The sequence below is a fragment of the Grampus griseus genome (assembly GCF_964374135.1).
Source record: "Grampus griseus genome assembly, chromosome: 2".
Lineage (NCBI taxonomy): Eukaryota > Metazoa > Chordata > Mammalia > Artiodactyla > Delphinidae > Grampus > Grampus griseus.
Genome location: NC_139018.1, coordinates 114,088,028 through 114,100,937, shown reverse-complemented (window position 1 = coordinate 114,100,937; position 12,910 = coordinate 114,088,028). Strand labels below are relative to the sequence as shown.

The window sequence follows — 12,910 nt, the reverse complement described above, 5'->3', positions numbered from 1 at the left end:
CACTAAAACTGAAGGCTTCTGTTTATCAAAAGACTATAAACATTTAAATACAAGGCACAGGGACTACCCTGGTGGTCTAGTGGTTAAGACTCTGTGCTCCCAGTGCAGGGGGTGTGGGTTCAATCCCTGATTGGGGAACTAGGATCCCTCATGCCGAGCGGCGCAGCCAAAAAAAAGAATTAAAAAAAAAAATTTTTAAAAAAACATACAAGGCACAAGCTGGAGGAAATAGTTCATGGAATAACAAGCAGAGGATTCATATTCAAAATACATAAAGAACTTTTACGTCAGTGGTGAAAAAAAGAAGCACCAAATTTAAAATCAGAAAATAGTCATGAACTGGCATTTCATGGAAGACAAAATGTGAAGAACTTGTACACATGTAAAAATTATACTATATTGCAAGAGTTCGTGAAAAGAGAGGTGTCAATTCACATACACTAATAATGTTTTATACCTAATGTGTCAGCAAAAATTAGCCTGTCTGATAGCGCCAAACATTGACAAGGAGATAGATAGCTGAGAACCCTTAAACACTGCTAGTGGGAGTGAAAATTGATGGAACCCTTTAGAAATCAATTTGACATTCTACTGTAGAGTTAAACAAACACATACTCTATGACCCAGTAACTCAACCCCTAGGTATACATTCTAAAGGAATCCTTGCACATACATGTGAAGAGATATGTTCCAAAATGTTCACAGCAGTATCATGTATAATAAAATAATAAATAAAAACAAACCTTGAAAGAACCTAAATATCCATCAACAGTAAAAAAAATATGGTATATTCACATAGAAGGACGCTACGGATCAGTGAAAATAAATGAGATATAGTTATATGCATCCGCCTGTTGAATAAAAAATCAAGTTAAATAAAAAAAATCAAGATACCATGTCTATGTAATTCAAAACCAAACAAAATCAAACAATATATTCTTTAAAGATACATACGTATGTGGTAAAATTATTTTTAAAAAAGCAAAGAAACGATAATCATAAAATTCAGGATGGTGTTTCTCTCTGAGGGAGAGAAGTGAGGGGGACAAAATTAGGAGCAACATACAGTATTGAAAATGTTTTATTTCTTTAGTTGGGTGGTGGGCTCATAGGTGTCTGTTTTATTATTTTGCTTTGTAACTTGCTTATATATTATATATATTAAATATTATACATTTTTTAGAAATAAAAGAGAAGGTAAAGAAGGTACTCAGAGACTACCACTCCACACAAGGGCTGGTTTCATGACTAAGTTCAACAGACCTTCAAGAAAAGGCTGATTCCTCTGTTGTTTAAACTATTTCAAAGCACGCTAAAGTATGAGAAACTTTTGAATTTACTTTACAAAACTAGCAAAACCCCACCTAGCCCAATAAAAGAGAGCCATGAACCAATAGTACTCATTTTTATAAAAAAAGACAAATTTCAAAATAAAATATTCACAAATCAAATCCATCAGCAAATTTAATGAATAAATCGCTATGATTAAGAAAGTTAAGTTCCAGGAATGCAAAGAGAACCCAACGTTAAGAAATCTATTAATAGAATTCCTTATCTAAGTAGATTAAAGGAGAATTCCATATCAGCATTTCATGAAGGCAAACAGGGTTTGATAAAATTCAACAACCATTTTCAACAAAAACATAGAAGGGAAATTGTAACTAGATAAAATTTATCTACCTAAAACAATTGGCAGGTATCACACTTAGTGATGAAATATTAGAAGCTTTCCCATTTAAGTCTAGAAGAAGACAAGAATGTTCATTTTCATTGCGCTAATGCAACATCGTATCCTGGGAATCCTAGCAATTGCATTAGATAAGAGGTAGAAACAAGAGGCACCAGGTATCAGAGAAGAAGCAGAACTGTCATTATTTGCAAGTCTTAGGCATATACACACCTACACTCATAGACACACACATCCACATATACACACACCCTTATGGTTGTGAATGTGTAGGAATGGTTCTAGAAGGACAAATGCCAAACTGTTACTGATGGTTTCATCCAGGGAGGGAAGAGGGATAGGGTAGGAAGTGAGGGTAAAGAGGAACTTTAATTGTTTACTCTTTGCATTTCTTTATTGCTTGAACTTGTTTCACAATAACAACAGCTTTCATAATTAAAGAAAAAAACAATTAAAAATGTCAAAAGTCATATGGCTAAACATGGTAGACCCAAGGTTCAAACTCAGGTCTTATATTATCAAGGTAGTTCCCCATAGTTGGTTTTGAAAATTGTATTCATAAGAAGGCGAAAGAAAGGTGGAGCCACTGAGAACTGTGCACAAAGAATCAGTCACTCAGGGCATAACATTGATCCTTCATTCCTATTTGCCACAAATAACACTCCAGGGACTAATAATGATGGCTAGCTACTTCTAAAGTCTGTCACCACGTACAAAATAACCCTACCTTCACTGTTTCACTTACTTTAACCCTTAGGAAATAATTTCAATAATCTATGACCGGGCTTCCCTGGTGGCGCAGTGGTTGAGAGTCTGCCTGCCAATGCAGGGGACACGGGTTCGAGCCCTGGTCTGGGAGGATCCCACGTGCCGCAGAGCAACTAGCCCCGTGAGCCACAATTACTGAGCCTGCGCGTCTGGAGCCTGTGCTCCACAAGAGAGGCCGTGATAGTGAGAGGCCTGTGCCCCGCGATGAAGAGAGGCCCCCACTTGCTGCAACTAGAGAAAGCCCTCACACAGAAACGAAGAGCCATACACAGCCATAAATAAATAAATAAAATTAAAAAAATAATAATAATCTATGACCAAGAAAATGTTCCACAATGGTAATCTAAATGATGTCATAAAAATATAATCTTAAGACTGTAGATATAGAATTTCTGGAACTTCCAAAGGCACAGAAAAAAACTCCAACCCTCGGGATCCAGGTGACTGACAAACCTTCTCCTGACACATCCCTCACAATATGATTGTGTAATCTGAACTGCTTCCAGAGTATGCCATGTTCTTTCTTATTTCTGGGTCTCTACATATCTTTTCCCTCTGCCTGGAACGTGCTCCCTCCCTATTTTTCCCCTTAAGTTGCCTACCCATCTGTGCAGAGGAGTTAACATAGCAGACCTGACTACTCTCCTTTAAAAATACCTGCTTATGGGGCTTCCCTGGTGGCGCAGCGGTTAAGAATCTGCCTGCCAATGCAGGGGACATGGGCTCGAGCCCTGGTCCGGGAAGATGCCACATGCCGCGGAGCAACTAAGCCCGTGCACCACAACTACTGAGCCCAGGTGCCACAACTACTGAAGCCCACGCGCTTAGAGCCCGTGCTCCGCAACAAGAGAAACCACCACAATGAGAAGCCCGCGCACTGCGTCGAAGAGTAGCCCCTGCTCGCTGCAACTAGAGAAAGCCCGCGCGCGGCAACGAAGACCCAACACAGCCAAAAAAAACACCTGCTTATGAGGTTGGCCATTGGCTGGTGTCTGGGAACTTGGATTTTGGGAGGGTGCTCACCATTCCCAGAACTGGTAAGAGTGGCTCACTTGCATGTACTGTATGAACAATTCGGTTTATGCTGAATAGCTGTTTCCCCTCGGGAGTCTGCAATGTTGGTACATGGCAGGCAGAGAGTGCCTGCGTGGCCAGCCCCCAACAAAAACCTGAGGTGCTGAGTGTCTACAAGCTTCCCTGGTTGGCAATACTTCACACGTGTTGTCATAACACATTGCTGGGGGAATGAAGTGGGCCCTGTGTGACTCTACTTCATTGGAACTTTCGTCTGGTTCCCCCGCCAGCTTCACCCCATGCACCTTCTTCTTTGTTGGTTTTCTTGTATCCTGTCACTGTGATAATTTACAGCTGTAAGTGCAAGTATATGCTGATTTATAGAATCACTGTGAATCACTGAACCTGGGGGTTGTCTTGAAGAGCCCCAGTGCAGAACACTGAGTTTTTCAAATTGACATTGTCTGTGGAATCTTTCTTCACTTTCTTAGGCAGATTTCACTGCTTCTTTGCCCCTGCTCTTGCAATTAAAGAGAGCTTCTTATTGCATAATCATTAATTGTTTGCACTCTGTGACCCCCCCCCCCTTTTTTTTTTTTGCGGTACGCGGGCCTCTCACTGTTGTGGCCTCTCCCGTTGCGGAGCACAGGCTCCGGATGCGCAGGCTCAGCGGCCATGGCTCACGGGCCCAGCCGCTCCGCGGCATGTGGGATCCCCCCCGGACCGGGGCACGAACCCGTGTCCCCTGCATCGGCAGGCGGACTCTCATCCACTGCGCCACCAGGGAAGCCCCTGTGCCCCTTTTAAAGTATAAGCTCATCAAAGACAAAGACCTTATTTTTTTACCTTCCTCTTTTCAGCACCGAGGTGGCACACTCTGGTAGCATTTGCAATAGTAATTGTAGTAATAGCCAATAAGTGCTGTTTACTCTGTGCCTGACACACCAAGCTAAGAGCTCTACACATATTATCACAATTTTTGTTTGTTTGTTTTGTTTTCTTTGTTTTTTTTTGCGGTACGCGGGCATCTCACTGCTGGGGCCTCTCCCGTTGCGGAGCACAGGCTCCGGACGCGCAGGCTCAGCGGCCATGGCCCACGGGCCCAGCCGCTCCACGGCATGTGGGATCCTCCCGGATCGGGGCACGAACCCGTGTCCCCTGCATCGGCAGGCGGGCTCTCAACCACTGCGCCACCAGGGAAGCCCTATTATCACATTTTAAAAATCTTTTTTTTTAAATTGAGGTATAGTTGATTTACAATATTATATAAATTTCAGGTGTACAACACAGTAGTTCACAATTTTTTAAGGTTATACCCCATTTATAGTTATAGGCTACATTCCCTGTGCTCCACAATATATCCCTATAGCTTATTTATTTAGGCATAGTAGTTGGAACCTCTTAATCCTATGCCTCTATCTTGCCCCTCTCCGTTCTTTCTCCCCACTGGTAACCACTAGTCTGTCCTCCATACCTGTGAGTCTGTTGGTTGGTGGTAATCCTTCCAACCACCCTTAAAATAGCTACTGTTGTTATCCTCATTGTAAAATGAGAAAACAGGGGTTTTAAGTAGGTGTTAACTAAATGAATGCGCCACGTAAAGAACATCATTTTAGCCCTCAAGGAATCACTTCATTGAGCTGAACTTGTGTCAAGCCTATTAAGTCATAAACACTTCACCTTGACACCTGCTATGAGCAATTGTTGAGGATGTTAGCTATTATATCACATATTTTATTACTAAGTGATTTATTATTACATCAAGCATATTATTATTTTTTAACTGATAAGACATGCTCACTGCACACAATTCAAAAGGTACCAAAGGTATATAGTAAATCAAGTCTCACCGGCTCTCCTTCCCCAGCCACTCTATTTTCCCCCTCATTTTCTCATATATCCTTCCAGAGAGAGGATGGACAAATATGTTAACACATTTCACAAAAATCGTAGCATTTTATACACGTTGTTCTTTTCTTACCTAACTACATATCCTGGTGGTCATTTCGTATCAGTGCGTGTAGAGCTACCCCATTCTTTCTGAACACCTTGGTGATGATTGTCAACCAAGGACAGAACAACCCAGTATGGGGTCGGTGCACGGGTTTGAAAACAAACAGAGAAGGGCTATTCCTTCTTTCATTTTCTGGCTGCAGGAGCATTAAACTAAGAGGTTTAATGCTAGGTCCACTCTAGGTCCCTAGAATGCCCTTGCCCTCGTCACAATAGGACAGCATTGGTGTCCACTTGCACAGGCTGTGTGCATCCCCTGAAAGAATGTAAAGGACTGAGAGTCAGGCTGGACTTTGGGTGCATCTGTCCCCCACTGACGGGCATTTAGGTTGTTGTAACAGCTACACAGTGGAAAATGGTTTACAGGGCATTTTGCACATTCAGAGTAGATCTATTTGATAAAGTATTAGAAATGGAAAAGCTGCGTCAAAGAGATACTTCTTAGTTTTAATGAAATAAGTTGAGATATTATTCACATGCCATCAAATTTGCTCTTTTAAAAGGTACGATTCAGTACAATCACAAGATTGTGCAACCGTTACCACTAACTCGGAAACATTTTCATCACCACAAAAGATAGCCCGTACCTGTTAGCAGCTGAGAGATTTATTTTTAATTTTGATACGTTTTGCCAAATTGCTTCATCAAAATTAAAATAAACGTCTTTTTGGCTCACTTCTAGGAATCTGTCTCACCACAGTGTACCAACTATACAGGTTTCCAGTTGCCTCTGCCACCCCCTCTGCACATATAACTGTATCGCATTGGTCTTATCTGAGAAGGTAAGTCCAAGTTCAGGAAATGTACACACACATCCCCACACACCATTCACTTGCATCCTGCAAAGAAACTGGATCCTGGCATGCTTCCCACACTGAAGAATGCACCCAAGGTCCAGCCTGATTCACGGTCCTTTACATTCTTTCAAGGGATGCACACAGTCTGTACAAGTGAACACCAATGCTGTCCTATTGTGACAACGGCAAAAGCATTCTAGGGGCCTCAGCGTTCTTAGTTTAATGCTCCTGCAACCAGAAAATGAAAGAGGGAACAGTCGTTCTCTGTGTTTGTTCTCCAACCCATGCACCGACCCCATACTGGGTTGTTCTGTCCGTGGTTGACAGTCACCAACGCAACAGTGCCAGCAACAGGACGCTAAATAAGACTTGCTTTGAATCTCACCCCTTCTTCCCACCACCTGTCAGCCCCTGGTTATCTGGAAGGACCTCACACTCTAGAAAACCGAGTCTGTGAGCTCCTGGTCAGAGTTTGCTGCTTGGCGTCCATCCACACTGAGAACACAGCCAGTCAAACACCACGAGGTGTATGACACTCTTCCCCTTCCTTCTTTTTCCTCATGTGTTTTCATAAACATCTAAAGGGAAGGTAATTAAAACCTGCAAGAAAACCGTCTGGCTGAGAAAATGAAAATCTGGGTGACACCACATGTTTACGGGTGCATTTTGTAAGTAACCTGGTTATAAAAAAAGAGGCTCTTATAAAGAAATGCCACATTCTCCAAAGCTCCATATAAACGACATTCTTTTTAAGGAGGGAAGGGGAGCAGTTCATACTCATGTTCTTCCTCATCGTTTCATTTCCAACAAGGGGAAAGGAATCTTAATTGTACAGTTTTCTAGGAGCAGAGTAGTTATGGAGCCAAGGCTTTGCAGCGGCGCACACACACACACACACACACACACACACACACACACACACACACACAGAAGGAAGGTAAACTAGAAAGAAAAGAGGAAAAGGCACAGGAGGGTCTTTATTTAGCATAGCAGGGTAGAACAAAGGAAGAGACAGCAGGCATTCATCACCTCTGATTGGCTTTTCTGAGTATTAAGCACGCACACACACACACACACACACACACACACACACACACACACACACTTTAATTCAAAAGACAGAAGTTCTGCCTTCCTCTCCTGAGTGCTAAGTGCCGCCTGAACAGTCAAGATTTGGATGAGCCCGTGTAATCCCCTTGAAGTTTTCATCTGCTGTGCTGACTGTAAAGTGAAACAGAGCCACTGGCCTCACCGCATGTGACACAAGGCTTGAAGCACACGCATTGCAGAGTGGCCTTCCCTGGGAGCCAGCTGTGTGCAGGTAACTGGAGCCTGCCCTTGGCCCCGCTGTTAATAAGAGTAATTGGCACGCCACTGAGGGGCTGTTGGAGCGCTGTGATTTGCTCTGTATGGGGGTCTCCCCAGACCATATGCGTATGCAGCGGTGATAGAAATATTTTCCATATGAGCTCTCCTCTCACATGCTTAAGTGCTCCAGGCTGAGTCAGGCCGGCCCATTTGTCATTTACTCCACTAAAAAATCAACAGGGAAGTTGCGAACTTCAACTGCAACTAGAGGGTAAGGGTCTGCTTTCTGCCTCCGCATCACTAACCCATTCAGTTCCTCCAGCTCCCATTCAAGACCCCGCCTCCCCCCACCCAACAGGCCCAGAAAATATCTGCAGAGCAGAAGACATGGGTAACTAATAGGCTAAAAGCCCAGAACAAATGACCCATTGCTGCACGCCTCTGTACCATGTCTGCTTTGAACAGAGTAAAGAGCCTGCTGCAACCATAGCTTGCCTTGCAGCCCGGATTTGGGAGCAGCTCAGTCCCACTCCTCTTAGAAAAGGGAAAGTCATTACAGGAGGCTTTCAGAGCCTGCTCCATCCCCACAATGCTAACAAAAGGCAGAGCTGTGAAGTGGCCCAGTGGCCTTTCTAGGAGATACACTTTTCACTTGGCTTTTCAAAGAGGAAGATAGATTCAGGCAAAAGGCTGTCCTTTCATTACTCAGCCATCAGTCTCCAAGACTTTTCATCAGAATAAGGAGTAAAAGCAGTGGACGAGGTAAATTTGTTGCAGGCTTATTTGCAGGTGAGGGTGGATACACCTACATGCTTCCCTCTCCAGCCCATATGATCATCCCTTCCAATCGCTGTGTCAAAGACTGGCTCCTACAGGCATTTATGATGTTCAAAAATGTATCCAGCAAACATATGAGCTAAACCAATAAGAATAAATCATCTTCATGGGTCTTAAACATGCCTCCCTTCTATGGTAGATCAGTAGAGCTGGGACACTCTGAGCCCTGTTATGTATCACTACCCTTCTTCAAACCTATGATACAAAGTTAAACAGTTTTTTTCCCAAGCACATCAAAGCAAAAAAGGAGGAAAATGTAATGCAGAAGCAGCAAAGAAAAGCAATTCCTCTAGTATGCACCCTCTAGCATGCATATGCAATACTGGAGAAAAATTCGCAACAGGTAATAGTCTCTACTGGAATCTGACATGTACTTTTTTTTTTTTTTTTTTTTTTTTGCAACAGCAGAACTAGAAACGTACATGCTCCAGGCATCTGTCACCAAGACCATGCCAATGCCCTGGTGCGGCAGCTGTACCAGAAGAAGATTTTAGAAATTACAGGATTTTTTCAAGAAGAAAAGAAGTCTTCCTGTAAGAAAAGGCAAGGCAAGCCTAAAAAAGCAAAATCAAGCATGACTCTTTACACACCATAAAAACCCCTTCCTTGATCCCTCTTGGTAGATAGAAGAGGAAATATAATGCTGACGAAAATACAACTTCTGACAAGATATTTTATTTGGCTTACCTCTCCCCCAGGTCTTGCTAACACTGCTGTTTGAACGTGGAGCAATGTTAATATCAGGTAGCTGACAAACATTATTACCCAACGTTAGAACTACCCTAGAGGAGAAGTCCGTCTGCCAAGTGCTAACAGCTAGCAGATGCACTTGTGTCTCGGGATTCCAGCCCCGGAGTTCCGCTAGGCACCGCGCTGCTTCCCTCGGCTCTCCCTCACTGTACTACCCGGAGCTCCGAGCTCAGCCTCTGCTCGGAAGAAAACTGGTAAGCTGATCTCTTCATGTAATAACTTCTCCCAGCTGGGGGAGGGGACAGGAGCCAGCTGGGAGCTGGGGGGCTGCCTTTAACCGAAAGCAGAAAGGGGAGGGACAGAAATGATCAATGTGGAGTTCCGCATCTGGTCTCATTCATGAAAAGGGCTCCAAGGTAAGCACTCCACAGGCAGGCAGACGGCCCCTGCTTCATCAACTGAGGCAGGCAGGAGGCAGTGAACTGAAGCAGGATAAGCCCTAGGCTGGGAGCTGGAACAACTGGGGCCTTCCTAGTCCAGGATCTGCTACTGACAAGCTGTGTGTGCCTGGATAAGTTGCTAACCCTCTCTGCTCCTCGGCTGGTTTTCTCAGTGGTACAGTCAAGGGTTGGGTCGATGACCTCCGAGTTCCCTTTTAGTTCTGATTTGATGGCAGCAGAAATCTAGGCAGTCACAGGCTGTGCTATCAAGGGCAGCCTCGAAGAGGAAAGAAGTCCCACTATGCGTTTGACTGCTATGTGTTTACGTGCCGATCACCAGGACATGAATAGATGGGAACTGAGGAAGCCACTATAACCCCCTCCTGCCGCCTCACTGGGTCTCTGTGTCTAACCAAGAGCTTGAGGAATTATTGCAGACGATATAAAAATAAATGGTAAGGTGGGAACAAGTGAAACCCAGGTATTAGATGACACTGGCAGAGTGCATGAAAGCAGGATGGTTTTAGAGCCATACCTCTGGGCAGAATCACATTGACCATCAAAGTGGGGCTTATGGACAGAGGGAGCACAGGAGCAGGCTGGGGAGCAGGTCATGCTAAAGCTTACAGTGAGCCTCAGCCGTTCCACAAGTCAAATGGGGAAAGGCCATCTGCGGGGTTTTGATGATTATCAGTGAGGTCACCTAGGCACAAAACTTGGCATAGTTCCGGATACACAGTAAGTGCTAAAGACATCGGCTTTCTCTTTGATCTGAATAAGTATTGGCACTCAGTGCCAGAAAGTAAATTAATAAACACTTGAAAAACCTCAGGTAGTGGGCACCTTCTTGCATTAATGAGGAAACTTTAAACGAAACTGCAGTTTGTAGCCACTTCAGAACGTTTATTATCACCAGTCATGTGACAATTTACTAGTGGGGAGTTTTTTTGGCAGTTGGGTGAAGGGACTTTCAATCCCTTTTTCCAGGGCTGTAAGAGACAGAAGGTAATGGTGAAGATAATATCTCGTTAGAGAAAGGAAGGAATGAACTTCTTCTCTTCCCCTTCCTCCTCTGCTTTCTCTTTCTTATTCATTACTATTATTGCTTAGCATGGGGTCTGTTACGGTAGGTGACTGAAGGGGCACTGTCATCTACTCAATAACCTCACCAGAAACGCAGGAATTGTCTAAGAAAACCAAACTTCTTGAAAGACCAGGGGTCTTGTCTAGTCCGGGGGTTGGGGAGCTTTCTGTAAAGGGCCAGATAATGAATATTTGCAGCTTTGCAGATCACATGCGTTCTGTGGCAGCTACTCAGCTCTGCTGGGGTAGCACAAGAGCAACCGAAGGCAATACATACGGGAAGGGGTGGGCTGTGTTCCGGGACAACTTTATTTACAGAAACAGGTAGCGGGCCAGATTTGGCCAGAGTTTGCCAATGCCTGGTCCACACGCCTCCCCATCGTCCTTCAATCCACTGCAATCTGATTTTTAACACCTTTTCTCCACTGCAAGGGCTCTGGAAATAACAGCAATGGCCTCCATGGCACAGACTGCAAAGGATAATTCTTCAGAGCTTATCTTATTTGGTTTCTTTGCAGCATTAACCACGGCCTTCTATTTTTTTTTTTTTAATATTGTGGTAAAATACACACAGCATAAAATGTTACCACTTTAACCATTTTTAAGTGTATAATTCAGAGGCATTTTAGTATATTCACAATGTTGTACCACCATCACCACTATCCATTTCCAGAACTTTTTCATCATCCCAAACAGAAACTCTGTATTCATTAAATAATAACTCCTCGATTCTCCCTCCTCCCGACTCCGGGTAACCTTTATTCACCTTTCTGTCTTTATGAAGTGGCCTGCTCTCGGCTGCTCAACTAAGTGGAATCACATATTTGTCCTTTCGTATCTGACATTTTACTTAGCGTGATATTTTCAAGTTTCATCCGTGTTGTAGGATGCATCAGAACTTCATTCCTTTTTAAGGTTGAATAATATTCCACTGTATAGATCAGGGGTCCCCAACCCCCAGTTAGGAACCAGGCTGCCCAGCAGGAGATGAGCAGTGGGCTAGCGAGCGAAGCTTAATCTGCCGCTCCCCATCGCTCCCCATTGCACCAGGGAAGCCCCTGGGTGTTATCTTGAGTTCTCGTACTTCCTTACCAAACCATCACCAGATCTGATTGAGTTTCCTTCTAGAGCTCTCTCCAATCTGTCCATTGCCCCAGATTCCTGATGCCTCTGCCCCCATTTGGGCCTCCACTATCCCTTCCTGACTTTTTGTAGCAAGACCTTGTAACCTCCCTACTCTAGTCTTTCCCCTTCCAAACTTCTTCCCCACTGCAATCACTGGGATTCTTCTAAAATGTGAATCTAATCATGTCACTCCCCTGATTCTTTTTTTTTAAACTTTTATTTTGAAATAATTTTATATTTATAGAACGTTTGCAAAGATAGCACAGAGTATCATGGTATATCTTCACCCAGCTCCTTCCAATGTTAACATCTTAAATGGCTATGGTACCTTTACGAAAACTAAGACATTCACACTGGTACAATGATATTAACTAAAATAAAGACTTCAGTCATATTTCCCCAGTTTTCCCCCAATGTCCTTTGAACGTTCCAGGAGCCCATCCCAGGATTCCACATCTCTTTGGTCTTTTCTGGTATGTGACAGTTTCTCAGTCTTTGTTTTTTATGACCTTGACACTTTTGAAGAATATTGATTAGCTTTTTTGTAGAATGTCCCTCAATTTGGGTTTATCTGATGTTTTCTCATAATTAGACCTGGTTATGGGTTTTGAGGAAGTATACCACAGAGGTGAAGTACCCTCCTCATCACATTTGTCAAGGGCAACCCTATATCAACATTCCTGGTGATGTTGACCTTGATCACTTGGTTGAGGTGGTGTCTGCCAGGTTTGTCCACTGTAAAGTTAGTATTTTTCCTTTTCCATACCTTATTCATTAGAAGTGAGTGAGCAAGTCCAGTGGAATTAAGCTCAACTTCCTGGAGAGGGAGTATCAAAGAATATTTGGACATATGTTAAAACCATCACAATAATTAATACATATTTTGGGGGAAATACTTTGAGGCTATGCAAGTATTCTGTTTCTCAAAGTTTCATCCACTAATTTGAATATTCATAGGTAGATCTTGCCTGCAGCAGTTATTACTGTAGTCCTCTAAATGGCTATTTTCTGTTTCCCATCTACATCTATTAATCAGAATTCATCCGTATGGAAGATTGCTCCCTCCTGCCCCATTTATTTATTAATTCAATCACCTATTAATTCTTCCCTGCTTCTGAAAACCTTTTGATTGCTCTCCATTATGGATG

General features: G+C 43.3%; 1 protein-coding gene across 2 annotated transcripts in view; it reads right to left on the bottom strand.

Annotated features, from left to right (window-relative positions):
- Positions 1–12,910, bottom strand: part of THSD4 (thrombospondin type 1 domain containing 4) — a gene marked incomplete at its 3' end in the record, with an annotated part of 565,068 nt that overhangs the window by 186,985 nt on the left and 365,173 nt on the right. Inside the window, exon 1 of one of the 2 annotated variants that reach the window (XM_082648620.1) lies at positions 9,112–9,207. The exons of the other annotated variant lie outside the window; for it this stretch is intronic. Within the exon in view, the coding sequence (XP_082504746.1) occupies positions 9,112–9,183 (72 nt within the window). The 5' untranslated portion in view covers positions 9,184–9,207. Of the gene's footprint in view, positions 1–9,111; positions 9,208–12,910 lie in introns of those variants that run through there. 2 annotated transcript variants of the gene reach the window in all.